Genomic DNA, 27,996 nt, shown 5'->3' with positions numbered 1-27,996 from the left:
TCTATAAGAAATAGTCTGGCAAGGCATTTCCGTCGGCAGACTTTTCGTTTCCTGGTTGAAGATCCTTGTGCACGTCGTTTTCCGGAGCAGCTGCAAAAACGTTGAAGAAACGTTCACCGGTGTCGCTGACTTCGAGAACACTGGCCATATTTCCGCAGCGATAACAGTAGTTTGGCGCACTCCAAACAGTGCTAAGACGGTCATCGTAGAGAACCTGGAAGCCCTCTTGACAGAGCTGGTGAGCGCGCAGGATGTGCGACATATTGTTGACAGCCAGAAACTTTTTAACCACCTGTGCTCCAAAAGTGTACCCCGCGCCGCGGGGTGACAGGGAAAATTCATCGCGCTCAGGATCAGGATCAGACCAGACAAGATCAGCCATGGGACCCTCGTGAGGAATCTCACGGAAACGGTCTATAATTTTAATTTGGTCGATCGAATGGATAGAGGGCGATAGGCCTATTCAACGTATCAGCATAGCCCTTTTGAATTAGACTCAAACTATATTTACCGCCGTGGACGCAGAAGATTTGATCGTTGATCACAACGCTCAAAGTCAAAAAGTCAAACATATCGGTAAAGTAGTGCCACACGTTGGCATTGCCATATTTGCGCGAACACTCGGTGTAGAAGCCATATGACTGCGTAACGCCGCGTGACTCGTGGTTTCCACGGATCAGATGCACGCGATTAGGGTATCGTAATTTCAAGCATACAAGCAACGATATTGTTTCGACACTGAACATGCCACGATCAACGTAGTCTCCTGTTATGCCCCGTCGTGGTCAGCAAATGTCCATCTTTGTTCGTCTCGAGGTCGTGAGCGGTTACCAAGGAACAGATAGTTGGTGTCAGGGCAGTAGCCGCCGATGCGAAAAATTTCGATGAGGTCGAAGAATTGGCCATGGATATCTCCAACGACAGTAATGGGCGCGCGAACGTGGACGACGTTGGACTCGCGCATAAGAAGCTCTTTCGTCTTGGCGCAGACGGCCTCGATGACTGACTCGGCCAGCAACTCCTTGTTGTATAAGCGCGAAATGCATTCGTCGAGATCGACGGACGCTGGATGATATACGTCAGCCTCGGGACCAGTTCGACCTGGAAGGGCGCTTACAAGGTAGCCCAGGCATTGTGGAATATAGAAGTCGATACGGAAGATGCCGAGTGAATTAATGTGAGCGAAACGGAAGGATCGCTATTCAAGTGTATTCGTAAGGATCGAGAAGCGTGCGCTGAGGGATCGGTATCATTAAGGGTGTCGACGTCGAATTCGGCTCCTGGCGAGGATGATGTCTAGAGAAGAGCTCGGTGGTTGTACCAACATGATCGGGGCCCGATAGCTCGATTCACATAGATGCGGGGCGAAGCCGGTCGAAAGTAGAGCGAGCGTGTGTAGGGTCGATGAATATTTGAAAGCCGGCAGAGCTATGGCGGTAGAGATGTTGTGGAGGTTAGCCCGTCGCCGTGATTACATATGCAACATCTTGGTGGTGGTGAGGTTGCTGCTGCTTTTTGAGCTGAGTGATGTTTTTGGCGCTTTGCTTAGTCGTTGCTGCATAACGGTGCCACGGTGGGAAAATGGCCCGGCCAACTCCCCCACACTTTAGCTACATCTTAGGAGAGCTTGAGACGAGCTCTTGTCTAAGTGAGGTGAACAGTGTCGTTGGATTCAGGTAATCGAACATGTCCTTTTGTGACTTTGTTGTACGTATGGGTGATTTCTTCTTTTTGGATATGTGCACGTAATACATTCTCCACTGAGCCTATGGAATAGACAAATCCTCCCTACAAGATAGACCGACGGGCATGCGAAAGGACTGATTGGATAGTGGTATTTCGTATTGGCATATGATTGATTATGAGGATAATACACAGTGCACACATATTGTGTTGGTATGGGACAGCCTTTGGAGGAAAGTTTATTGAAAGTTGTTGGAGTTTGCGTCAAATTGAGCTTGCCAATACATAATGAATATGGTGAGTAGAGCTCGTTTACTTGGCGCTGGACTTAATTTATAATGAATTTATTTATCTCTAGCATTGTTGAATGCCTTATTGTAGTTTGCAGGTGCTAATTGCATGCAAATGCAGGGTCAGGAATGGGCCAAAGTTTAATTCATTTTGGACTTGCCTTGCTCTTTCTCTTTCTTCCTGGAGAAATGGCCCGTGCGCACGCGACAACCTCAGCATTGCCATCAACCAATGACTATCATCGCATCAATATCGCCTACTTCTTGGTGATTTGTCTGAATTGAGCCTCATCGCCAATTCGAATCCAAGATTCCCGTCACAAACTCAAATCTCCTGCCCCTTCCCTCAATGGTCCCTGAATGAAGCCTCTCTGATAACCCCCCAGAGCAGGTTCAGGGAGGGGGCTTTCGTATGTCGCGACTGCGCGCTGGCCACTGACAAGTTTGGGCTGAAGCATTTCCGAAAAGCATCGTTATCGCTGCCTTATTCAACCGTATCATCGCTTCGCATCGATTCTTAGTCGTCCTGAAGCACCTTCTGTGAAACGTATCACGGTGTTACTCGACCCAGCCTCAGTCCGCTTGCTCAAACTTGTTCCGCTTCACCAGTGGTCCGCGCTTGAGCCTTCATCTCATCCTGCTGACCAAGTCGCTGTTGCATTGCTATTCTTTGGCATCCCGCAAGCTCTATAGACCCTGCGGATATTGTATAATCTGTACAATCTCTCTGTTGCTCTATTCCAGGATAGTGTCCTGTTTGGGTTGAAGCTTCTCTTTGCACAGCTCACTTCACTTCACTTCGTCAGTCATGCCCAACACGGCTCCTGGCCAACCTCGGCCAGACGAGGCTCGATGCTATAACTGTGGTACTGCTGGCCATTGGGCTATAGCATGCCCCGAGCCTACGCGAGAAACCCCAGCGTAAGTGTCAATTCTCTCCAAATCCCATCGTGGACTTTGGTGCCTCGCAGGTTTTAACTCGATGATAGTGGTCTTGCAGCTTGGAGGAACTCCAATACTCCAGGACATGGCGGTAATAGGGATCATCATGGCGGTTCAAAGAAGTCGAAAGGGCCTATTATAACCAAATACGCACCTGCGCCTGTACCAGCACCGGCACCAGGAGTTGCTCGATATGGCCCGCCTCCAAACTATGGACCTCCGCCTACGCCATATTCAGTAGGACCTCCCTCTTATCCTCCTCATTATCCTCCTTACGGAAGCCCAGCATCTAGTTATGCACCTGGATACTCGCCCCCAGGCTATTCTAACCCGTATCCTCCACCTTCCTATGGTGGTCCTCCCCCGGGTCTACCGGCGCATCCTCATAGACCACCGGGCACTTATAATTCACCCTCGCCACCTCAACCTCCGGGACCATCATCGTACTCACGCCCTTACGGACATCCTCCGCCTCATCAAGATCATGCACCATACGCCCATCAACCTCATTATCCTTCTTACCCTCCGCCTGCTTCAGCACCATATGGGCATCATGCTCCGCCGCCGTCTTACCCACGTCCGTTCCCCCCTCACAGTGCGCCACCTACATATAGACACCCGCCACCTCCTAGGCCTCCTGTCCAATCTCCAGCGCCCCCGAAAGCATGGCCAAACCGAACATCTGGATCACCTCCTATGCCGCGTCAAAGTCCTGCCTCAATATTGTCTTTGCCCGCTTCGTTACCTCCGAAGCCTTCTTTGCCCCCCAAACCTCCACAGCCTCATCAGCATGGACAACCTAATCGAGGCCGTCGAGACTTTCCTGATCACTCTCGCGATCACCGGAACAAACGTAAGAACGACCGGCATAATCGTAACCATGACAATCGACAGAAGAAGAACCAACACCCTCGACAAGAACAGAAACCACAAGACGGGAACAGTGGACGATCTGATCCCAAGGCAGCCAACCTCCCTAAACCCCCTCCACGTCAAAAGCAAGAACAAAAGATCTCATCCATTTCACCTGCCAAGCAAAAGTCAAGTACACCTTCAGGGACACCTGAAATTAAGAAGGCTCAAGTTGAAAGTCCTATTATACCTGATTCATCACAGAGACAAGAACCAAAACCAAATCCAGAGCTAGAAACAGTACCAGAACCAGAACCTGAAGCTGAACCTGAGCTAGAACCGGCACCGGTACCGGTAGAAGTGCCCGAGAAGGCTACCGAAGACGATTGGGAATGGGAGAAGGAGACAATCCTCAAAGAGGCAGAACCCCATCACCCCCCAGACGAAGTTGGCAAGCCGTTGCCTGCAGAATATAACGAAGAGGTGCTTCTTCCTAGAAAATGGGATGCTCAATGCATCGAATCGGTCTACGTCCAAGCTGACAATATCGAGGAATATGTCAAACCGATACACGAAACACCGTATTGGTCAGACGTCGAATTCGACCCCGCGTTTGTACGGGACGGTAAGCTTCCTAGCGGAGATACCGTCTCTGAGCTCCCGCCAAGGGTCAATCAACGTGCTCGGAGTGAAAGGTCCGAAAGTGGGGAGGTTATCGAACAACACCCCAAACGAGGTCACTCAGATGACGATACTCCTGTTGAACGACCATTGAAGAGGCAAAGATCCCGGAGCTCTTCCAATGCGAGGCGCAGAGGATCGCACGACGCTTATTCGGGTTCATATGATACATACGAGCCCAAGAGACATAAACCACGTCGCGAAAGCTCCGAATATCGGTCAACGAATTTCCATAATGTCGATGACCATCGGCGATTAGACAGGCACCATCGGGATCGAGATCGAGGAAGAGATCGCGGTCGCAGTCGCAGCCGTAGCCGCAGCCGAAGCCGTGGTCGTAACCGTAGTCGAAGTCGCACTCGAACACCAGCCTCAAGAGACTCTTCGGTGGTGTCGGCTGCATCGTCAGGTCTGGATTCCTTAGAAGCTGAGTTGCTAGGACGAGACTCCAAGGCCAAAACACCTGAAGAGTCCCCGAGGCGGAAATCATCGTTGTCAGGATTGAAGCCCAAGCGTCGTCAGACGAAGCTCGATTCGGCCTATAGGTAAGCCACATGGCACTCTGTAAGCATTTCCAGCTAACATCCGAACAGCCGTCGGTGGTAAACTAAGCGTATCACATCATCGCGATGCTGCCCTTCTCAATCTTGAACGGTACTTGATCTTTTCTTTGTTTCGCTCTCCATCTCGGAACCGCAACCTTCAAGTTGCACAGGTTCCTGTACCTAGGCCAGGCACAATCCTTCACATTTTCCTTTCACTTTACTTCAATTTGGGTCATGGTTCATCCATGTTCTTGGAATGGCGCTTGGGTTTCGGGTATTATTTTAACGATCATCATGACCAAGGTGCATGGCTGGCGTATATCATTCACGAGGTATGCGTGGATCGTTCTTAATTTGACTATTTTCATCCGTCCGTATTTGAGATCCCTCTTTGTCATTATACCGTCCTTTTGAACCTCTGCCACGCTGTGGCGTTATGAGACACTTCATTCATGATAATCATGGCTTGTTGGTGCGCTATCGACCAACATTCTGTGCCTGGCCGTTCCTCTGCACCTCCCGACTTTGCACTCATCTCCACTACAGTGAATGTCTTGATGTTTAATTCTTGAATTGTAGGTCAGTATTGAGGGGAATGTCATCTTACAGATCATATGTCTGTATGACTTTGTACCAATGCTCTTTGTTTCTATTCGGCGATGCAGTCTTGCAGTATAAAAACGAAATAGTTCCGGGTATTTTGTAGGAAACATGACGGGTAGGTAATTAGAGTATGCTTAGTAGTTACGGCATGCGGGCTTTGCTAGAACTAATACCAATGTGTCACGAGCTGTTTATGGCCGACCATTTCCCACATAGGATCAATTTATACGTTATCTTTCAGATCGATTGTCAGTGCTGGTCAACTGAAAAAGAAAGAATATAACAATGGCTAGTGCTTCATCCTGACTGAACCGACGTCTGGCCAAGTGGACACACATGAGTATGGCCGGTAACTGCAGGTATGTTCTCTATGTCCTTTCTTCCTCTTGGTACCCTTCTTACTAGCACTCTTTAACAGACAGGTGTATAATTCTGATTACACAAATTACATATGTTATGTATGCTCATACACGTGCATCTATGACGCTTCACTCGTGTGTTCTATTGGTTCAGAACTCCACATCGAACCTTTGATGGCCGCCAGACAACTGTTGGCAACCTACCTACCTTGTCAACCAACGGATCAACAATTGTGAATCATCTTATCTTTACGACTAATCGAATGAGATTCCTGAGCGTAATGTTATCTCCATCCACGATGTCGATCCTGAAGCTTTAAGGAAAGATCATACCTGCGGCCATGTACGAGACCGTCCATCACCAACAAGGCCTTACTCCTCCTCTCCCGTCAGCGAGGGGTTCGACCCCTTCCGAGACAAAGGGGAAAAGAATAATGCAGTTGGGGTATCACACCCACTTGCCCTCTGCCATTCCGTTTTCTGCTTTGCGCCTCGGGCCTCTATTGGTGACCGACATGCCCTTGTACTATTAAGGTACACAACGGTCTCAGATCTAACCCAGATAATACAAGACATGTATCTATGTAGATGAGGGGTATCACCATTGTGTGTATGCGCTGAGGAGAAAAGAGAAATCTTGGCTTTACTGCGGTGTAGCCTTGACCTAACACGGAAGTCAGATTTGTCCTACACGTGTACTACACAAGTCATTCCATTTTCCCCTTTGTTGACCTCGCTTCTTTCTGCTCAGACCTCGTGGAAGCTACGGGTTGACACGATACCCTTGGATACCCTAGGCGTAATCTCGCAGGACGCCAAAAGCAGGTGGTCAGGTGTCTCGGCCGAGATTTCAAGCTCAAACCATTTTTGTCAAAGCCGCATGTTCTCTAACTAGTTCTTCTGGTCCAGTGGAGCAACCGGTCTAGGACCCTTGGGATATCACGAACAGGGTTCTTTGTGATAGAGAGAGAGACTTGCAGGTAATTAATGGCAAGACAAAAGTGAAGTGAGTAGAATAGGTCAAGTGGCATTGCAAAAGAATTATCATCAAATTTCACGTAGTATAGATGGTGGGTCTGCTGATAAATCCCCATGCCTAGAAAAAGCAGCTTGTTCAACTCGGTGAAGCCATCGTGAGATTTCGACTGGTCTAGAACCGGCATTTGCGAAGACAACCATCCCGACACCGTACACCTCTATTCTCTTAGCAGTAAACTGTGAACAGCTGGCCAAAAAAACATGCGGCGTTCCTCTAAAGTCATTAGCTAATTCTTGGGTACTCCGAGCTTGCAACCGAACTGAACCCTAGGATAAAACACACGAGTTCAACTTTTGCTCCGACGCTAAAAAAAAAATACACCACATTGTATATAGTCCGGAACCAGAAACACCCTGTAACCAAAGTATCATATCATTTTTAAACAATCAAGTTCTCGAAGCCCATCCCACGTAAATCATGTAGCCAGTTGACATTATCCGTGCCGCGTGTATCTTGCATCGCCCACGTTGCCTTGAGCATCTCAATTGCCGTGAACAGGTACCCCCACGGGCAAATCTGCCAAATTGACAACAACCGGGACAGGGTCCATGTGCGTCTTTCAGGGTCTCGTGTCTCAGCCCCTGCAACAAATGTTGGCCACGAGGAGGCTTTGAAGTATGGGTCGTTCTCATCAATCAGAGCTAAATTGCTCAAAACGTCTTGTAGCAGAAAATCGGTATCAATAGACCGTAACGACCGAACTAGTGGTAGCGCCTGGAGGATGTACAAGCATGCCGCTGACCGGTGTGCAGCGGCTAAACGCACTCGACTGTCGAGGTCCTGGATGAGATTATGTTGCCGCAAGTAGTCCGCCCATGCCGGGATATCGACAGCAAGAGCTTCGTCTATCAAGGCGAGTGCCTTATCTGCAGCCCCCACAGATTGATCAGTCCAGGGAACCTCGTGAGACAGCTCGGAAGCGGAAAGGATTATGTTTAGAATCTCTGGAGGGCAGGACAAATAACTTGTTAGTTCCACCCGTTTCATAACAGGTAGAAACTGAAAAGCTTGTCGTGCAACCCTTGCAGCGAGCCCTCCCGAAGTCAACGTCGAGCCGAGAATGTTGTAGCTATAAAAACGTCAGTATCTACTATACGCGGCAGCCGGATTTCACTTACATGAAGCTGTCAGTAATGACCCGGTCCCGCAACATTCTACTAGAAGCGTCGGGGTTACTATCCGGGTTAAGAAGTGCCATAATACTGGTAGCGCCTTCGAGGTGGGCCCTCCAGCTCTGATTATCCGACTTGTCCAAATCAATCAAATCAAACTTGATAAAAAAATGCATGGCAGCCAGTGCCACCTCACTACCCGCCGGGTCAAGGGTATCGAGCACCTCTCTAAGGTGGCTCATAGCCTTTTGCTTGGCTGTCAGGGCATCGATGAGAGCTTGGTGAGTTACCAGATCCTTTGAGCGCAGCACAGAGAGGTAGTCGCCGGGATTGGGGATGCCAGTGGGGATCTTGGTGACGCGGCGAAACACATTGGACCAGTGGATAGCTGAAGTCGCAATAAGAACTTGAAAAAGAAGCGGGTGCTTCCGTGTCAAGGGTATCAGCTCACGGAATGGATTACTCTCAGGTGTGTCTCGGACCACGAGATCCTTGCAAACGCTTTCGGAGACTGGGACTCGCATTAGTATCGATTAAGGTAAGGACTAGAGCCAAGACATACAATGCGCTAGGTAGAATCGCGATGTGCGGTCAAGATCCTGGAACAATGGATCTGTAAGTGCAGCCGGAGAAGGCCAAGGCATATTGCCATCGCTCGCGGACGCAGATTCGTCATTTCGTGGGGTCGGCTGTTGCTGATGTCGTTTCAACTCATCTGCCTCTTGGGCAGCCTGCTGTGCTTGCTGAACCAAGCGCGCCAGCGGGTGCTGGTCGCTATAGTCGGGTTGAGGCTGGGGTCTCGGGCGGTCGTGATGGTGACCTTGACCGGGCTGATGATAATGACCCGGGGGTGAGGTAGATGCGGAAGAATCATTGTCGTCGGGTAGTCTCCGGCCTGGAGGCGGATTGACATTGCCGTGAGAGTCAATGCCTTGAGTCCAGACGAAAACCTTGCCATACCCGAGGCATTCCTGCCCCGAGACCGCACATTTGTGGCATGTCGGCCATGAGCGGTCGCAGCGCAGGCGTCGGCGACGGCAGTTGTGACACGGTTTGGTGTTGCTTGGCGGCATGCGCCGGGTGCTGACAGAGCAGCTTGACAGGTCTGGTACTGGTGTTTTGCCCTAGGATTTCACTAGGTCCAGGTCGTGCTCGAGCTCTCTTGTGGCGGGCGAGACAGCGGTTTGGATGTGACGAGCGAGTCGTTACAGAAGGTTCATGATGGACTGAGACAAAGAGATTTGTAACAAGGCGCACGATGTACGAGCGTGAGGCGGGGGAGGCAAGTCAGACAGACAAGTCTGGTAGTAAAGTAGGTATGCAATGACGATGATGAATCAAAAAAAAGGTTGTGACGGAAGAGAAAAGTAATGGATGGAGGAGATGGAATGTAGAGATAGGTACCTTAAAGCTAAGGTACAGGTGCGGTATAGGTATAGTACAGGTAGACTTGGAAGGTGGGAGGAAAGATGATGGAGGGGTAAATGGAACGAGGTACGAGTCTCCCGCTCTCTATACCTACTCCGTACTCGGTAGGAAGAAGATGGACAGGCACGTTAGTTCTATGAGCCTAGTCCAGAGAACTGGACCGGTAGGTACCGTTTCTTACGACTGTAGGTACTAATTGAGAAGCCCATTAGAGACCAGCAGCAACAGCAGCAAAGACAACAACCTACTATTACTCCCTGTCCTCTCTTCCCTAGTACCCCTGCCAGGGCAATGGCGAAGCACGCAATGGTGAGAAATAGACCAAATCCAGATCGAGCCTCGTCTCGCTATGGAACATTCTATGGATGAACTGGAGACAGAGCCTAGTTAGTTCAATAAGGGATGCTGGTTAGATGCACCCGTAAGAAGGACCAGGATCTTGCAGACGGGAGGCACAGTACGATACAGCCCCCAGCAAGGTATAGCGTACAGTGCTGGAGGAGATCTCATGACTCGGTTCCAATCAGAAGCGACAGCACAACAGTATGTAAATTGTATAAGTCACCCCCATATCAGATTGTAGTATATACCCCCAATGATGAATCCAACGTGCCTACCTCTACCTATGCTCGCCTCGTCTTTCCCTATCCCCTTGTCTTTCTCCCTCTCCCTCTCAACTCTAGTCCTAATAGGTAGCAAAGCAGAGGCCAAGCCCCACGTTCATCTAGCCCAATCCCCCGACTAAAGCCGATACCAACGCTCCCCGAAAGGGTAAGGAAACGACATATCGTGCAGCCGAACCTTTGGGACCTGCATCATGGGTCTTTCATTACAGTCGGCAGAAAGCTTGTCGTATATGGGTCTTGATGGGACCGTCCAGCCAGAATTGACACAACGGCCCAATTGGGAAATCAGCTGTCTTTCGAAGCCTTGTTCTTCTTCTTTTTCTCTTCTTCCACGTCCTTGTTTTTTCTTCTTCCATCGTGAGGGGAACCCTGATACATATTTTTTCTTCTTCTATGCGTTGGAGATCGTGATGGATCCCATCCCACCTTAACTACCACGGAGCTTATGAATCGTCATGGCACTTCACTGCACACATTACCTTTGCTATGATCCGCATGCAACCTTGACTAGGAATTTTTCTACCACGGAAATATCTGTTACAGGGTGTTGATTTTGACATGACTCCTTCACTCCGACTGCAACATTAGCCTCTTAACTAACATAGACCATGAGAACCGACCATTGCTATTACTATCACTTAGTCATGATGCTAAAAATCATCTTGGCATCTCCGGTCTGGCCCTAACCGAGATCCAGTTAACCATGCTCTCCAACCATCTCCAACTAACTCAAGTGGCAGGTTGGTGAACTAGTCAGGGTTTATTTTGAGAGAGGCCAAGGCTTCTCCTCATGAGGCTCCTCCCACCTTTTCAGCAACTCCACCAAGAGACTATCTTGATGGACCCTTTCGTGATAATCAAATTCTTTCACCTTGCTCACCGTACTTGTTTCCCCTCCGTAATCTATTCGATGGGTCAAATTACGAGACTTGGAAGGGATATGCTTACCATGGTGTGGTTTGACTGAGCGGTGGCTTCCTGTGAACCCTGAGCTAGAACACATGTTCTGGCCACTCTCGCTTGGACCGTCGTTGATCCAACTCAAGCCCACTCAGCATAGTATCATGCCGGTCCCCTAGCCGGTGTATTAGTCCACCATCTGGGGCGATAGGGCGACTCCGAGACTGAGAAAGCGGAGCACAAGACAAGACTGACTGACACAAGGAAATAGCAGCAATAATTCAAGCAACGCTCATAAATTCTGGCTTTTCATATCTCGTTCTGATCTCTGCCTTGCGGCATCTCTAGTATCGGTGGCGCCTCACCGAGTTGCCAGCCAACGTGGTGCTGTGTCCAAACACGCATTCTCTGGCCGACTGACAACTCTGAAGGCTACATTATTTTTCATCATGGCTGGCTGGACTATCGTGTCCGCCTGCCATTGGCATTTTCAGACCCAAGTTTAAGGTCTCCCACTCATCTCTCGAAGCTACCCCCTCTTGGCCAGACTTTTGAGTTCCGGCACTTTTTTGCACTCGGCTGTCCGAGAGTATCGTTGTCAGCGTTTATGACGTTGTCATCTGCTCGCTGGCCATGTTGTGAAGGCTGTTGACTGGTCAGTATACGCAAAGAATAAGCATCACTGACAAGGACTCACCTGATGTCTTCGCGCTCATCAGAGTCAGGTGGGCCATTTGTAGGTCCAGAGCTGACGACAACATTGGCACCCTCATCACCGCCGGACTTGATCTCTGTCAAGGCTGCCTTGGCCTTTCGCTTGCCGTTTCGGAGATCGCTCAAGTGCTCGAAATATCCTTCTGGGACTTCTGTGACGTAGCGACCACAGAAGACACCGACCTCGAAGTCCTCAACCTTGCTTTCGGTTTCGGCGGCCTCCATGCAAGCAGCCTTCAATCCGTCCTTGCCGTCAAGGTCCTGGAAGATGACCTCGTCAGCACCGATATAGTCGGCAATTTCCTGTGTAGTTCGACCATGGGCAACCAGATCTTTTAGATTGTTAGCAAGAGCAGTTTTAGCGACGGGACACATGAGTTCCTACCAATTGGGTCCGCAAGATCGATACCATACTTGAGAATTGTTAGCATCATTCTCAGGCAAAATAACTTGATCGCACTTACAATGTGAGGGTGCATGCATTCAGGAGATGCTGAAACAAAGATAACCTTGACGGCACCAGCATCCCTAGCCATCTGGACAATTTGTCGTGATGTAGCTAATATCAAGTCAGTATTGGCGCATGGCTTACACAATGTATTGCTTACTTCCACGGACGACACTGTCATCCACTATAATCAAGTTCTTGCCGCGGAATTCCGAGTCGATGGGTGAAAGCTTTCGGCGGACACTCTTCATTCGGAGAGCTTGGTTGGGGAGAATGAAAGTTCGTTGGACGTATCGGTTCTTAATAAGAGCAGTCACATATGGCTTGCCAAGCTTTTCAGCAAGAGTAGCAGCGGCAATGTTACTTGTCTATGAGGAGTTAGCCACCGCGGAAAGGAGGATTAGTATATAGTGCAGCATGTCGTACCTCAGGAACGGGAATAACTAGAAAACGTATTAGTATAGTTTCAGGTAAAGCGGTGTTTGAATACAACATACCAGCATCGATCTCTTCAACTGCCTTGTCTCCAAGAACCGCACGAATCTTCTTGGCCAGCTTCTCTCCCATGTTTTGTCGGCTGCGGTAGACGGAGATACCGTCCATGGTAGAGTCGGGGCGAGCAACGTAAACGAACTCGAAGCAATCGGGGGTGTAGGGTCGGTCGTTGATGATCTGGCGGAACTTGGGAGCACAGCCCTTTTGCAAAAAGCAGGCCTGTCCGGGAAGAATGTCGATGATATCCTCGAAGCCGAGCTGCTTGAGGACAACAGATTCGGAAGCAACCATGTAATCCTTGGTGCCGGAGAGAGTAGCGGAGGGTCGGGATCCAATGCAGAGGGGTCGAATACCGTTGGCGTCACTGTTTCCAATTAGACACAAGACACACTTTGAGTCATTGGCACAACTCACCGGAAAGCCAGGATACCGAAACCAGCGATCATGGCAGTACAGGCAAAAGCGCCCTGGCACTTGGAGTACACATCGCTCAGAGCAGTGAAGATATCTTCAGAGTTGGCACGAGTCTTGCCGAGCTGCTGAAGTCCGTGTGCGAAGATGTTGAGACTATTGGTACAAATCAGTCACCGTGGTTCGAATAAGTGCTAGTTGCGATTACGCACAGGAGCTCTGAGTCGGAATCGGAGTTGACATGTCGGTGTGCTTCTTCGTCGAGGAATTTGCGAAGGTATTCGGTGTTGACGAGGTTGCCGTTGACGCTCATGGAGATTCCGAATGGCGCATTGACGTAAAAAGGCTGAGCCTCGGATCTGTGAACCGCGGTTAGTTGTGCAAATAGAGTACTTGCAGTGTCACATACGCAGAAGCGGTGCCCATGGTAGGGTAGCGGACGTGTCCCAGGCCTTTGGAGAGTCAGTCTCTGTATCATCTGTGTGTCGCGTTGCCATCCATATCCATACCCATGTATCCGGGCAGATGCTCAAGTCGTCGGCCATCAGAAAAGACCTTGCTGGCCATTCCCAAGCCCTTGCACTGGGAGACTCTTCCTCCCTGGCAAACAGCGATACCTGCAGCATCTTGTCCTCGCTATACCTAGTATCAGCATTCGTTCCTTGGGAGATTCGAGATTCGGCATTCGATTGTGTTTCCGATCGGTGACTAACATGTTGGAGGTAATACAAAGATTCGTGCAAATCGATAGCAGCCGAAGTGGCTTCCTGGTCACCCAGCTGTATAAACAGTCAGCATTTATTTACATGCAATGTATCACTCGTTTTTTTGTTTGCTGTTTTGGTAGCACTTCCGTCCCAAGTCCGAGCACGGGCAAGGGTCTCACTGAGCGCGGGGGAGGGGCAATAGAAAGAGCAGGACTCAAGACTGACCAAAATACCCGAAACACCACACATGCTGAATATCGTGTCACGTCACGGTCGTGGAGAGGTTGAAGAAGGGAATAATTGAGCGTCTTTACACTCAGTCTAAAATTTGACTTGTACCAGAATGTGTAACCTTTTGGAAAAATTTTCCTCACTGACCGACGATATCGGTCATTTTTTTTGCTACCACAAATCCTGTTCAGGCGGGGTATTGGTCAAGGCGGGCCGGAGAATGATCCGCAGTGGGTGGGCTCCCCCAAATGTGCCTTGCTTTAGTGGACCTCCATTTAAATCAGTGGCTTTTGCCAAGTGAATCCCATCAAACTCCGATTTTGGGTATCTGTTTATCTCTTTTTGCTCTGGTATCAGCATCACGAGTCAGTGATGGTTGTCTACTATTGTTTTTTGCTTTATCGATACAGAGCAGGATATAAGGGTTCCAATGAATGGTTAATTAATATGTATTACAACAGCCAATGGTAACACACAAAGGTCAATATGTATAGGTGAAAGTCCCAAGTACAAGTTCTAGTGGTATATCTGCCCAGTAGTAGATAACGAATTATGCCCAAAAGACGTTCAGATATCTAGATACAGGGTTGTTAATACCGCATTGGCATATTTTTCACGTCAACTGACTATTCTCGTGTTGCATGCACTAGCATATGTCCGCGAATCAAACTTTATTGATAGAAGCATTGTCTTTGAACTTCTGTTGCAGACTTGAGGTAGATCTATCTTTAACAATCAACCATTCATTTTCCCAGGTACTGATTCTTACATTTCGAATTTGAATAACAATGGAAGTTGCACAATATTGTTTTCCAGAAAGCAAAAGAATAAATGAATGAAAATAAAGGGTTCAGTGGAATGTGCAAAAAGTCTCACTGGTTCAAAGCACAGATGTCAAAGCGAAGAGGGTACGTACGGTGAAGAGCCCACATGACTGGGATTCCGGAAAACTTCAACATGCCGAGTCGACGCCAAAGCATGTAGTGTACTGACTAAATACTTTCATATTATAAGTTCTAAACAGTTTCGAAATTTCTCTTCTGTGATAGCAATACAACGATCACGGAGTGAATAATGTTAGCCAATATGTGCATGCAGCAGGGTAAAGTATAATGACAAGACAAGATGATCATATATATTCATGTCTTATACAACATTCATGTCGATGTCTGTAAAGAATACTGTAAAAGTAAAACTGAAAAGTCTCCAGTGATATGACATCAAGCGACAAGGCCAACGTAATACAACTGGCTGGCCAATGCATAGCCGATTGTATGACGCAATGTACACTGCCCAAACAAAACAGAGACACGCCCTGACTTTGCTTGGCCTGTTTTAACCTCAACTCTACAAGGACCATATCGCCTTCTCTAACTGTCAAAATGGCGAGTATATAACCTCCAATCTCTCAGAATCCTTCAACATTTGAGGAATCACCTTATAAGCCCCGTTGGCTCAGTGGTAAAGCGTATCACTAGTAATGATAAGATCACTGGTTCGATTCCAGTACGGGGCACGTGATTTAGTAAATATTCTTTTTGAAACTTCCTGCATTGGTGGTCATGATAATCCTTTATGATGTTGCGGAGTTATTTTTTTTGTTACCTGGTTTGTCCTTTGCACGTGGCAATCCGGGAGCACCCGCGCCATATGAATTCCAATCGGTCGGTACACCAGTGCAAACTCTCGTCCGGTGACATTTCAGCCACATGCATGCAGATGTTTTATCCTGTTCGCAGCTAATTTTGGTCATGCAGCCCTATGCATATATAAAAACGAAGCTCTTTAACAGCTGTTAGTCTGTCTGTAGGATTGTAGAAAATCCAAGCTGCTTGCCTTAGACATGAGACGATCTCATCCTTTTCTTTATCTTACATTTGGCTTTGGGATCGCAGAAGTTTTAGAGCTCAAGCTTAAGGTCTACAAAATAGATAGCCTAATAAATCTGTGCCACAACAGAACTGAGCCCTTGTAGTGGAAGGAGATCATGGAGATTGATGCAAGAAGGGCCTCGTCGCAGACCTGACGTCACCCCGCATTAAACCTTAAATTAAATCAATTAAGCGAGCGCGCCGTTCCGCTTTAGAATTGTTGCATATATGACCCTGGGTCTTCAATGGGAACTGAAAATTAACAATTGACAAACATATAGCACGCTGCTACTAAAACAATAGTGTGTTCATAAATTCTGGCATTCGAAAAACAGGACGGACTTTCCAGTACATATCCAGATCCAAAATAATCTACATAATCAACTATCAATCATAAAATCCATGCCCCACCATTCTAAACTAGAATTGTTTCGTATCCTCAGCAGCCTTTGATGGCTCCCCTGTCGCATTCTCCTCGTCGTAAGAAGGGCTTCTCGAATTATAAGCCAATCGGAGGTCATCAATCTCGTCGCCAACTTCCATCCAACGGTCGCTAGTCGCAGGCACTGGCGAAAGTTTGCACAGAGCATAGTAGACAAGCATGGATACGCCAAAGCCGCAGAAGTAGTTGAGTTGGTAAACGTGAACGGCGCCAATAGGAACGTTCTTTGCGCCAACTGCATCGGCGAAACCAACGACGTTGATAACGATTCCACAGATATATGCAGCATAACCGCGCCAGTTGAAGCCAGCGGTGTAGTAGTATGGGCCCTCCTTGCGAGCATCGTAGAGCTCCTTCGCATCAAGGTACCCCTTACGAACGATGTAGTAGTCGCAAATCATAACACCAGCGATAGAGCTCAGGAAGACGCTGTAGGCTGAGAGATATGTCGTGAACTGGTTGCTGTCCTTAAGAAGTTGCCAGGGGCAGATCACAAGGCCTAGACAGGCACAAATATAACTTCCACGTCGGATATTGATCCAACGGGGAAGAAGAGCAGTCAAATCGTTTCCTGCTGATACGCTGTTCGCTGCCAGATTTGTACCGAGCTGAGCTAGTGTAAATGACGATGCAATGAAGAAGACACCGAAGCGTTCAGCAGAGTTTCCGTCGTTTATAAATTCGTCAAGCAAGTCAAGGGGGTTCCAGATGGCTTTTCCATATAGGGTAGTAGAAGCAGAAGAGACAATAATTCCGATAAAAGAGGTAATAGCAAAGCCGAAAGGAATGGTGATTAGCTGTGACCATAAGGCGTCTTTGGGCTTCTGTGCAAATCGGGAGAAATCGCTGGCGTTGACGATAAGTGTCGCAAAGTTGGAAATTGATGACATAATACCCTTGACAATTTCCCAAGCCAGATCGCCGCCGTGAACGGTGTTGGGCTGCTTAATGATGGGACCAATGCCACCAGCACGCGAGATGGTCCAGGCGAGGAAAGTGATTCCGGCAACGGGAACAACGTAGGCCTTGGCTGTGAACAGGTGTCGGAGTTGGTGAACAGGGAACCAGAGTGCTGGCAGGGAGCAAATCCAGAAGATGATAAAGGAAGCGAAGTGAGCGGTGTCTGTGCCAGCATCCTTGCTGAATGAGTTGGGGACGTTTTCCCATGACTTCCAGATGGATCGAATCATGAGATAGACACAATTGCCGCCAATGTAGGCTTGAACTCCATACCAGACGCAAGCTATTCAGTGTTAATGACGAGTCGCATAGGTAGTTAGGGAAGGAGCTATGACATACCCATAGCAGCACGGTTCAAAACAGGCCACAAGGCACCCCAGATACCAAAAGAGCTTCTGTTGATGACGGGGAAACTGATGTGGTAGACGGCACCGGGTCGCGCGTTAATGGCGACAAATATACCAGTAATGCTGTAACCGATCCAGACACAAAGCCAGGCCTGCCACCATGAAAGTCCGTTGACGATCATGGCTGACGAGATCATCCAGGTGTTGATGTTGAAAGAATCGGCGATCCAGAAACCGACAAAGTTCCAAGGACCCCATTGTCGGCGCTCCTTCTCGACAGGCTTGAGATCATGGTTCGTGAGCTGTGGAAGAGTTTAGTACAGCTCTGTTTTGCAGGTCGCGTTGCATTATGCCCTAGCGCCAGGGACGATAAAGCATGTGCGGTCTCATACCATAAGCTGTGTGCTCGTCAGGCCAGGTTCAGACTCGACGGCGACCTTGTCGGCAAAGGTTTTAAATCTTGATCTGGTTTCCATGGCGTCGATGTGTGGTGGAAATAAAACGGTGTGATGTTATGATGAAGAAATAAAAGCCAAAAAAAGTGTCAGGAGCAACTTTGAAAGTGATTGACTTTTCTGTATTGCAACTCCAAGACGAGACGAGGGGCTATGACGTGCAGGTGACAGTGATGTAGGGCTGGCAGACTGGGATTAAATCCAAGAGCAGAAAAAAAGATGATATGATGGCACTCTTGCCTAACAGTAATAGAGGGACTGATTGAGAAGGACTGGATCTTCTCCACCTCGTTCTTCTTGTCTTGGAAAACGCGGTTGTCGAGGGTGACGGGCAAGCTTGGTATTTATGGTTTGGTGATTGAGATTGGGTCCCCTCCATCTAACTTGATGCGAGGTTCATGTCTGCCCACTGTAATGCAGGTAGATATGCAGGTAGGTTATCAGCCATCAGCAGCCACTATCAGCTCGATCGCCATCCCCAGACCCAGACCCGACCGTTGGTTGCTACTGTAGATAACTAGCCGGTAATACCAGGATCCTCGCCGGCGGCCACATTGGCTGTGGTTGGTCTAGCTGAACAGCTAAAGTGCTTTGCATTTCCGGTAGTTGAAACGTTATTCTTTTGTTTTATCTCATGTGCAATTGACTTTTGTATCTTGGGTACTTTCAGACAACAATCACCATGGAAGATATCCCAACGATCTTAGGTAATTCCAACGTAAGGCTACCTCAACATGATTCATTCATCGACATCTCGTCAAGCTTGCCAAGGTACGTACGTATGCGCCTCTATCGGCACGGAAGTGCAACGAATATTGCGGAGAGATGAGTCGAGGTACAAGGGACCCAGGTCGTGTTTTAGTGGGTGCCCCCACATGCGAGACTCTAAAATCCATGGAGCAAATGCTTGGTATCAGTGTATGAGTGGCTGCTGCAGCGTCTTTGGACTTGTGTTGACGTAGACGGTAGGACAATTTCTTTACGTCTCTGTTGTCCTGAGTAGAATGATCTACAATTTCCTTGTAGTAGTATCCAATCTGCAAAACTGCAGAAATGAAAAAGTAGAGAGGTAGACATGGTCATCGCATAGATTCGGCTTGGTAAAAAATGCCATGCAGATGCTATCAGAGCCAGCCATGCCACAAGAGGGGCATTTACCCCAGGCGGATATAAACGAGGACACACAATTGGCTAGTGACACTTCCTTATCACTGTTACGAGGCGACTGAGATACCGGTACTTACACCCCGACCAGATTGGGCTTAGTTGCAAACTGTAGAATAAATTCCATTACTCGATCTCATCGAGTCAACCCTTGGTCCTTAGACCCAGATTCCCTCTTAGTGGGAGCTATCTGCCCTATCATGTCTATCAGCGGACTGCATCTCGAATTCAGTAGTCAATGAAACATTATCTCGTTGTCAACGGCCCAAGTCATTGTATTTCGGTCCTTACCCGAAACTCTGTCGCCTGATCTCGTGAGCCCCCTCTCAATCTAGAGCTCCATTGCATCGCATTTTTCTGCTTGATATGGATCGTATCGGCATTGCAGTCCCGTCCTCAAAACCCCTACTGGACCCCGTTGCAGCAGCTCGCGATGGATTTCGGCTGCAACGCAACTTTGCCGTTTTCCCACTGTTCATACAGCCAACCTTCCTGAAACGATTATTTGTTGAATGCCGAATACTACTCCAATATTGTCCACCAATGTGTCATGATAATACTGTACTCGACTGTCATCAACGTAAACAACTGCAGGTGTCATGTCGGTATTTCCATGGAAGCTCAAATAGCATCGAGAACATCATGGCACTGAAACAGATCTGCCAAAACTTTTGGGTCCATACTAGGCTAGGGACTTTCCTTACTAGGAAAGCAAAAGACGCCAGTCTGCCGGTCCGTGGGTGTGTTGCTTACAGCTGTTGCATTGGGGTCTATACGAACCACAATAGGTCGTGCGTGATGTGTAGCATTGACTTGATAAATCCACACAAATTTGTCACAGTAGATGCAGAAATCCCTTTACAATGCGGCGGTGTATGTAAGATCAATACAAAAATAGAATTGATCATACGTCTGGTTGTGTCGGTCCGCATTCTCTACTCGGTGGATAGAGCATTGAAGACAGCCTCATACGAGCTGATGGGTTTTCGCGAGGTAAAATCCCGAGTTCACGATATAAACCCGTGATTTTGACCATAGCTCCGTAGAGCTATAAAACCATCGTATTCAATTGCCCAAGAATGAGACGATTTGCTGTCCACTTCGAAACAAACTTTCAATGGAGCAATGCCTGGTATCTGTTATAGATACTCTAATGAGTTATCGACACAAACCGTTACATAAACTACTTTAGGGTAAGCCGTTTCGCACTCGGTTCTTCGTCTATTCATCTTTGATATATGGCTGTACGAGTATGGTCCCAAATGAAGATATAGCTTTCCTGGTCTTATGGTACTCGAATCATAGAATGAGAGAATAATGCCTCAATCTAGGCCAATTGATAGAGAAGGAAGTAGGAAGTAGGAAGTTATTAGATTAAACGACATAATCCGCGTATTTCAAACCAGTTTGTACCCATGTATCATTGTGCTATTGTGATTGGTCGCTCTCAACATGAAAGTCAGTCAAGGTTAATTCCTCAATACGATGGATAGAAAGAACAATAAACGTCGTAGTATATTCAGTGGCTTTTGACTACCATTTGAGGCTCTGCTGGCGCTATTGATTAACAAAGTAATTGTTCAAAGTGAAAAAAGGGGTCCAGATAAAAACATGGAAAACACGTGAACGACACCAATGCCCCGCGGTCGAGGAAGGGAAAACACTTGCACAACAGCAACGATTGCAACCGATACTGTAGAGCGGAAATCTTGCTACAAAAGACATCAACAGTGTCGTAATAAAAAGACTAAAATTTGTTGATTTTGATCTGATTAAAAGAGCAAACACCCAGGTTGAGCCTCTACTCTCAATCCTAGCCCAATAAATACTCTCCTTGGCTTCCAGGTTGCTATTCCTCGAGGCCCGCTTTTTGTTTGTCTCCCCCACCATCGTCACCAATTCCGCTTCTTTCTCCCCGCCAACCTCAACTTTTTCATCACCTCCAATCCCAAACACAACAAGTCCTCGATCTGCAATCATGGAGGACCAGTTGGTGCAGCTTCTTTCCAATACCCAACTGCCCGACCAAGGGCCTAGGCAACAGGCCGAAATCGAGCTCAAGCGCGCACGAACGAATCCCGCCTTTCCGCTATCCCTCGCCAACATCGCGGCCCATACCTCTATTGAAACAAACATTCGTCAGTCTGCACTTTCCAACCTGCGACTCTTTATCGAGAACAACTGGAGCAATGATGAGCTTGACGATGAGCCTCAAATCCCCATCTCCGATGAGGTCAGGGGCCAGCTCAAGCAGGTTCTGCTCGACTTGGTCTTGAGTCAGGAGGAGGACCGCAAAGTCAAGATCTCTGCCAGTTACGCAGTCGGAAAGATTGCTGTCCACGACTTTCCCGACCAGTGGCCTAACATGCTTCCTGCCGTCCTTTCCGTCGTCCCAGCTGGCACCGACGCCCAGCTCCACGGTGCCTTGAGATTGCTCAACGACATAATCGAAGAGAGTTTGAGCGAGGACCAGTTCTTTTCCATGGCCCAGGATATTGCCAAGGCCCTCTCCGAAGTCGCTTTCAATGAGAGCCGAAAGCCTATGCAGCGAGCCCTTGCTATCTCAATCCTCCGAGGATGCTTCGATCTTCTTAACATGATCAGAGAGGACCACGCCAAGGAGGTTCGCGCATTTGCCGATGGCCTCATTCAGCAATGGAACCCCTTCTTCATTACTGTCATGAAGAGCCCCCTCCCCGAGGCCAACCTCGATAGCGGTACCCAGCCCGAATCCTGGAGCAACATCATCGCACTCAAGCTCCAGGTCGTAAAGACACTCATTAGAATTAGACGTGTCTTCCCCAACCTCCTCCTACCCCAGAGCACTGTATTTTTCAGTGCGGTGTGGGAGGAGCTTTCCACCTTGCAAGCCCCTCATGAACAGCTTTACATCAAGCAGGATGCCCAGGGGCGACTCGAGGATTCCGACAACCTCCCATACACATTGGATTTCCTTATCCTGGAGGAGCTAGACTTCCTGAACCAGTGCTTCAGGGCTCCACCGGTGCAGGCCGAACTCGAGGGTCATCTCAACGCTCACCCCTCTGCGTCACAGGTTCCCTGGATGAAGGAGATCATGAACATGCTCATCGGCTACTCCCGTGTCACCAGGGAAGAGGAGGACCTGTGGGACATCGACTGCTCCCTGTACCTTGCCGAGGAGACTTCAGTTACTGCAAACTACACTGCACGAACTGCTGCTGGTGATCTGTTGATCAAGATGGGCGAGTGGTTCGACCAAAAGGCCATAGAAGGCCTGTTTGGGCAGACGCAACCACTCTTCGCCAATGGAGGATCTGATTGGCGTAACCAGGAGGCGGCACTCTACCTTTTCGTCATGCTGGTCAGCGACTTCCAAGACATGGAAAAGCCAATCCCCGAGGAAGTTGCCCATGCCTATCTTGTACTGGTTGACTATGCCATCAACCGAGCTGACGAGCCTCTTCTCCGAGCTAGAGGTTATCTCGTTGCTGGCATTCTTTGCCGATCTTACCAGACTCCCGCTGAGCTTCTGGATCGCATGATTACATCGATTACTCAGGAAGAGTCCGAGGTTGTTCAAGTTGCCTGCATCAAGGCCCTTGAGGGGTTGATCAATGCTGGTCAAGTGTCCTCTAACAGACAGGTTCCCATCATCAATGCTATACAGAGCTACATGAACGGCAAGGACCCCAGTGATATGGAAGATGCGGATGAGCTTCTCGTTACGCTCTCTGAGTCTCTCCGCGCTGCTATCACATTGGACACTCGCATTGCCCTCTCCAACGAAGTGCAGTCCGTCGATCTTCTCTTCATGCTTGCCAAGCTTGGCGCTAGCAACTTCCAGGTCACAATGTTGATTTCCGAGGGCCTTGAGGATATTGTTACCGCTCTTTCAGATACCGAGTCTTATACTGCCCTTTGCGGAAAGCTTCTGCCCACCTTGACTGGTGCCTTTGATGTTGCCAACCTCACTGAGGACAATCCTCTGGTTACAGTAAGATATTATATCGAATCGATTTAGAGCCAGACTGACAGTTTTTAGGTGGCCATTGAGCTGCTGGCTATCCTTGCGGAGAACGGACCTGAGCCGCTGCCTGCGGGCTTTGTGGCAGCTACTCTCCCCAAGTTGAACCGTCTGCTCATGGAGTCCAACGAGGGCGAGGTTCTTCGACCAGGATCAGAGGTTGTCAAGTGGATGCTTCAGCATGATCACCAGCAGGTTCTTTCCTGGCAAGATGCCAACGGTCGCTCTGGTCTCGAGGTTTGCCTGCACATCATCGACCGACTGCTGGGTCCTTCTATTGAGGACAACTCCGCCTCCGAGGTTGGTGGTTTGGCCGCTGAACTTGTTGAGAAGGCTGGCCAGGAGCGCCTTGGTCCTTTCCTGCCCCAGCTTCTCCAAGCTGTTGCTAACAGACTTGCCTCTGCCCAAGCTGCGGCCTTCATCCAGTCCCTCATTCTTGTGTTTGCTCGTCTCACTCTTTCCGGAGCCCACGAGGTGGTCGACTTTTTGAGTCAAATTCAGATCAACGGCGAAAGTGGCCTGCAGGTTGTCGTGGCCAAGTGGCTAGAGAACTCTGTCAACTTTGCTGGATACGATGAAATCCGCCAAAAGTATGTCAAGAATGAAGCAAGCTCTTGGTATTTACTAACAAGTTTAGTGTGATTGCTCTATCCAAGCTCTACTCCCTCAACGACCCTCGCCTGGCACAAACACAGGTCAAGGGTGACCTGATCGTCAACCAGGACGATGGGCTTATTAAGACACGTTCACGTGCGAAGAAGAGTATGTATTCGACAACTCACGATCCTCAAGCCTCCACCACCTCCACCACCTACCTAGAAATCCTATACACCCAATTTATTGAGGCTCAAGACGCTAATCAACCAGCCATGGCACCAGATCCCGACCAGTACACCGTTGTTCCCGCTTCACTCAAGATTATCAAGGTACTGATTGAGGAGCTTCTCTCCGCATCCGGCCAACGGGCTGCCGCAAACGCGGCCGCTGCTGCTGTGGCATCTGCCAGCTTCGAGGATGAGAACGACGAGGAGGGTTGGGAAGACGACGACGACACTCTTGACTTGAGCTTGGGAGCCACAAAGCATGACCTCATGTCTTTTGTGGAAGGCGGACAGCGACAGCGAGACGACGAGACACAAGCTTACCTCACCGAGTTCTTCATCCGTTGCGGCCAGGAAAACACCGCCAACTTCCAGGAGTGGTACAACATGCTGACAGAAGAAGAGAAGATGAAGCTTAACGAGGTGGCCAGCTCGGCAGGACAATAAAAAGCGACTGCATACATGGTCACGAAACATTACCAGCCTGGCTCGGTTCGGCGGAGAACATTGTGGAAGCACCAGACTGTCAAATAGGGAACATAAAAGGAGAAACGAGGCCGAGGCGACGCGTGCCTTGGTCTGCGCGACGGAGAGTAGATAGATCGACCCTTTGGTTGGCATGAATGATTACGAACGGACATGAAATGTAGATAGAATTAGAGAAACATCTTGGTGGAAGAGTCACATGCGAAATGAACGAGAAGTAGATAATTAAAATTTGTGATTCTTTTAGTAGTTACGGGTTCAAACAGACATTGCCCATTGAGAAACTTTAGGCGCAACTACTTAAATTATATCACCACCTCCGAAACCTCCCCCAAAACCTCCAAAAGGATTGTTGCCTCGCCCACTACCAGGACCAGGGAATCGAGGATTACCTCCAGGGCCAGTGGGGTCCCATCGCGCGCCAGGCGGCGCTTGGGGATCGTACCCTCCTTGCCCATCACCTCCTTGTCCTCTGAATAATGGGTCGTCAAAGGTAGGATGCATGCCCGAGTAGCCACCGGGACGAGGCAATCCCCCGCCAACGAACGAACCACGAAGAGGATCATGAGGACCAAGACCAGGAGGATTTAGGTCGTCGTGTCCAATGTTATAAGGAGACCTACCGGGCATCTGAAAACCACCTCGTGGTGGCCGATTCATCTCATACTCGTCCTCGAAACCTGGAGGAGGGAAGTCGCCCACGGGGTGGGGACGGGGGCGAGCCATCTCGGGAAGTGGGTTTGCTGGAGGCGGAGGCATGTTTGGATTAGGCACAGGGTCACCACGGAATGGTCGGTTTGGGTTTTGTGCTTCTTGGGCGCGGCGCTCAGAGCGTGCGTTGTCCTCTGCCTCGGCAGTCTCGACATATCCTTCACTCTGGAGTTTAGGAATGAGTTTCTGAATAATGTTGGTCTTGAGATCATGGAGAATATCTATTAGAGTGAATTAGTAAACGCTCCCAATAGAGAGACATTAGAGGCAACTTACCAGCAATGGCTTGTTCAGATGTGAACACTCCGCGGAGCTTTTCAACAAGGTCACTTCGGTCTTCTTGGTTGTCGTTGATAGTGATGCGAATAGGGAGTTTCTTGGTGTCCACTACTTCGCTGATCGTTCGTTCGAAACGACGAATATTGTCGTCTCCTACAGCCAGTCCCCGGACCTCAACCTTCTTACCCATGCGATCCACGCGAATGCTAAAGGTCATGGCTGACTGCTTGTGCGAATACACAAAGCTGTAGGATTTGAAGCCCGAGTTCCAATGTGATGGAAGACGAGGAGCGAGTGACTCGCATTCAGCTATTGGTCGCCTTGTGTGAGCTGGGTAGTACATGGAGGTTTGAGTTAACTGACCTAGCTTCTTGTCCTCGTCAAAGCCCTGGAGCTTGAAGCCAAGAGCGGAGAGATAGGAGTGAATGAGTAGAGCGATAACTTCGTATGAGGATGCGAGATCCGATGACTCGTCGTCGGGGGAATGTGTAGGAAGCGCTTCTGCCATGCCGCCAAGGATGGCGGCGATGCTGAGGGGTTCTGACATGGTGAAGTCCGATGATTACTGAAGAAGCTCTTAGAGAGACTTGCGATGATACTTGGCGATGAGTGGAGCTTTGTTTGCTAGCGACTTTACTGATGGATAGTGGGGAAGATGGAGGTGGGAGTTTAGTTGAAAGTAAAGAGGAAGATGCGTCATGAAGTAGTTGCCTCTCAGCCCTATATGTGGATCTTTTTAGGCACCGCGGGGCAGCAGCGGTTTTGTGTAAGACAGCTTTTGTAAAAGTAAGGGTGGCGTTTTCTTAGGTTGTGTTGAGGGAAGAAAGTGGAAATAACGGCCGAGAAGTCTCAAATTGCTTTTATATGCGAGATAACAAGGTTGCTTCGTAGACGTTATCATTATATGAATTTTATTTATCTACAGAGCGAGGGTCGAAGTCAGTATTGGACTTTGAAAATTACATACAACCACCAGATAAGAAATTAAAGTAAACGGAATTGTTTGTTTTAGTCCTACTTAGATATGTAAGTATGCTAATATTAATATGTAATTATAAGAATTCAGCGTCCAGCATAAAAGTTATAGATAGGTAGTAGCTATTAGATTACCTACCTTAGGTAGTCTTAGATGTTGCAATGTTTGATTCGAACAACCTTATTGCTTCGAGCTGCACAGCCAGACAAGTCAAAACAGGGAAAAAGAACTGGATTTTCACTCCCTTTGTAGTAAAATAATGTGGTAAATACCTACCATTGGTGATTCACAGCTGGGAGATAGGTAAAGCTATCGTAAGCCTCTCGTCCCAACATGTCAGGTAGATGGACATCATGTCTCATGACGACGCTGGCACGTGATATCGCGTTCCACTCAACGCGTTAAACCACGTCTTCCAAACCACCAATTTTCAACATCACCACTTCCTCAACATCCTCATTCCCACGATGGACCCTGGACCTTCTGTCCCCGCCGCCCAAGCATCACACCTCCTCTCCTCCTTTACAACTTTCCTGACTCTTACTCTCCATACTCTCCTCTACCACCGCGGTCTCTACCCAGCAACTACCTTTCTCACCGCACGCGCCCTCAATCTTCCCGTTCACCAGTCCCGCCACCCTGGTCTCTGTACGTGGATAAACGATGCTGTCTCTTCTGTAGCAGCACAGTTGCGGAAAGGTACTGTGCGCCGTATAGCTATTGTGATGCACGCCGCAAAGACGTTCGATGTACTTGAGCGTTGGGTATTTGATGTTGAGACTTTCCCCGTTGGCTGGGGTGATAGGGAGGAGAGGAACTATAACCCCGTTTTGGTTGAGGGTGTGGATGAGGAGGGTGGTGTGAATTGGACGGATGTAAATGAAGCTTTGCGGGGGGCTCTAAGGCGTATTTCGCATGCGGCTGAGATGCTGTCTGCTTTGCCTGAAGGTAGCACTTTTACACTTGCTGTTGAGTTGCGTGACGGGGCATCTGCGCCTATAGGTGTAAGTTCCCAGCATAAAAATGAAATCAGCAGAGCTAAATGACATAGCATCCGCAACATTGGATACCCTCCCAACCAAACCTTCAACCACCAACCGACACCTCTTTGAATCAAGGTTCGGCCATTGGCGGCCAGAACACAACGCCAATCCGCTCTGTCCAAGCTGGTCCTCTCTTCTTTGAGTGTTGGATCGAGCAAAGCGACTTGGAATAATCACAGAGTAATACGCATATGATACCCAACCTGAAAAGATAGATTATCGTCATCATGACATTTCATAACCTCTAATTCATCTTGTACAACATGAACATGACATGAACTCATTGTCCCGGCCCCAATTCCCAGACCCGAACCAGCCCGTGCCACACGACCCTGCTCCCTACTCCGACAAAGCCTAGAGTCCGCCGCT

At 48.7% G+C, this 27,996-nt stretch overlaps 8 protein-coding genes and 1 non-coding gene across 9 annotated transcripts; 4 read left to right on the top strand and 5 right to left on the bottom strand.

Annotated features, from left to right (window-relative positions):
• Window position 1: 1 nt before the first annotated feature.
• FGSG_05281 (serine/threonine-protein phosphatase PP2A catalytic subunit) lies at window positions 2-1,133 on the bottom strand (the record flags this gene model as incomplete). The annotated part of the gene is made up of 4 exons (XM_011325490.1): window positions 2-459; window positions 512-766; window positions 832-1,065; window positions 1,118-1,133. The coding sequence occupies 4 exons, from the start codon at window positions 1,131-1,133 to the stop codon at window positions 2-4; spliced, it is 963 nt and encodes a 320-aa protein (XP_011323792.1).
• Window positions 1,134-2,781: 1,648 nt separating this feature from the next.
• Window positions 2,782-5,159, top strand: FGSG_05280 (uncharacterized protein; the record flags this gene model as incomplete). Its single annotated transcript, XM_011325489.1, has 3 exons — window positions 2,782-2,894; window positions 2,963-4,993; window positions 5,042-5,159. 3 exons carry the CDS (start codon window positions 2,782-2,784, stop codon window positions 5,052-5,054), a joined length of 2,157 nt encoding a protein of 718 aa, XP_011323791.1. The 3' UTR covers window positions 5,055-5,159.
• A 2,213-nt stretch (window positions 5,160-7,372) lies between these two features.
• On the bottom strand, window positions 7,373-9,326 carry FGSG_05279 (uncharacterized protein; the record flags this gene model as incomplete). Its single annotated transcript, XM_011325488.1, has 4 exons — window positions 7,373-8,063; window positions 8,113-8,617; window positions 8,669-9,201; window positions 9,316-9,326. 4 exons carry the CDS (start codon window positions 9,324-9,326, stop codon window positions 7,373-7,375), a joined length of 1,740 nt encoding a protein of 579 aa, XP_011323790.1.
• Window positions 9,327-11,422: 2,096 nt separating this feature from the next.
• Window positions 11,423-14,229, bottom strand: FGSG_05278 (amidophosphoribosyltransferase; the record flags this gene model as incomplete). Its single annotated transcript, XM_011325487.1, has 11 exons — window positions 11,423-11,705; window positions 11,758-12,106; window positions 12,160-12,187; window positions 12,239-12,333; window positions 12,383-12,590; window positions 12,649-12,665; window positions 12,720-13,081; window positions 13,132-13,284; window positions 13,341-13,487; window positions 13,842-13,907; window positions 14,210-14,229. 11 exons carry the CDS (start codon window positions 14,227-14,229, stop codon window positions 11,666-11,668), a joined length of 1,485 nt encoding a protein of 494 aa, XP_011323789.1. The 3' UTR covers window positions 11,423-11,665.
• Window positions 14,230-15,510: 1,281 nt separating this feature from the next.
• FGSG_20635 lies at window positions 15,511-15,582 on the top strand. The gene has a single exon. It is a non-coding gene; the product is annotated as a tRNA-Thr (tRNA).
• A 775-nt stretch (window positions 15,583-16,357) lies between these two features.
• Window positions 16,358-18,162, bottom strand: FGSG_05277 (uracil permease; the record flags this gene model as incomplete). Its single annotated transcript, XM_011325486.1, has 3 exons — window positions 16,358-17,622; window positions 17,679-17,988; window positions 18,079-18,162. 3 exons carry the CDS (start codon window positions 18,160-18,162, stop codon window positions 16,358-16,360), a joined length of 1,659 nt encoding a protein of 552 aa, XP_011323788.1.
• A 3,046-nt stretch (window positions 18,163-21,208) lies between these two features.
• Window positions 21,209-24,797, top strand: FGSG_05276 (uncharacterized protein). Its single transcript, XM_011325485.1, has 4 exons — window positions 21,209-23,281; window positions 23,330-23,901; window positions 23,949-24,073; window positions 24,191-24,797. Exons 1-4 carry the CDS (start codon window positions 21,284-21,286, stop codon window positions 24,577-24,579), a joined length of 3,084 nt encoding a protein of 1,027 aa, XP_011323787.1. The 5' UTR covers window positions 21,209-21,283; the 3' UTR covers window positions 24,580-24,797.
• Window positions 24,798-24,836: 39 nt separating this feature from the next.
• FGSG_05275 (uncharacterized protein) lies at window positions 24,837-26,481 on the bottom strand. The gene is made up of 3 exons (XM_011325484.1): window positions 25,972-26,481; window positions 25,606-25,917; window positions 24,837-25,550 (listed from the first exon to the last, which is right to left on the bottom strand). Exons 1-3 carry the CDS (start codon window positions 26,153-26,155, stop codon window positions 24,919-24,921), a joined length of 1,128 nt encoding a protein of 375 aa, XP_011323786.1. The 5' UTR covers window positions 26,156-26,481; the 3' UTR covers window positions 24,837-24,918.
• Window positions 26,482-27,016: 535 nt separating this feature from the next.
• Window positions 27,017-27,921, top strand: FGSG_05274 (uncharacterized protein). The gene is made up of 2 exons (XM_011325483.1): window positions 27,017-27,592; window positions 27,636-27,921. The coding sequence occupies exons 1-2, from the start codon at window positions 27,052-27,054 to the stop codon at window positions 27,767-27,769; spliced, it is 675 nt and encodes a 224-aa protein (XP_011323785.1). The 5' UTR covers window positions 27,017-27,051; the 3' UTR covers window positions 27,770-27,921.
• The last annotated feature ends 75 nt before the right edge of the window (window positions 27,922-27,996 follow it).

Source organism: Fusarium graminearum, chromosome 3 (assembly GCF_000240135.3).
Source record: "Fusarium graminearum PH-1 chromosome 3, whole genome shotgun sequence".
Classification (NCBI taxonomy): domain Eukaryota; kingdom Fungi; phylum Ascomycota; class Sordariomycetes; order Hypocreales; family Nectriaceae; genus Fusarium; species Fusarium graminearum.
The sequence above is the reverse complement of the archived record's forward strand: the minus strand, read 5'-3'. Positions and strand labels throughout refer to the sequence as shown.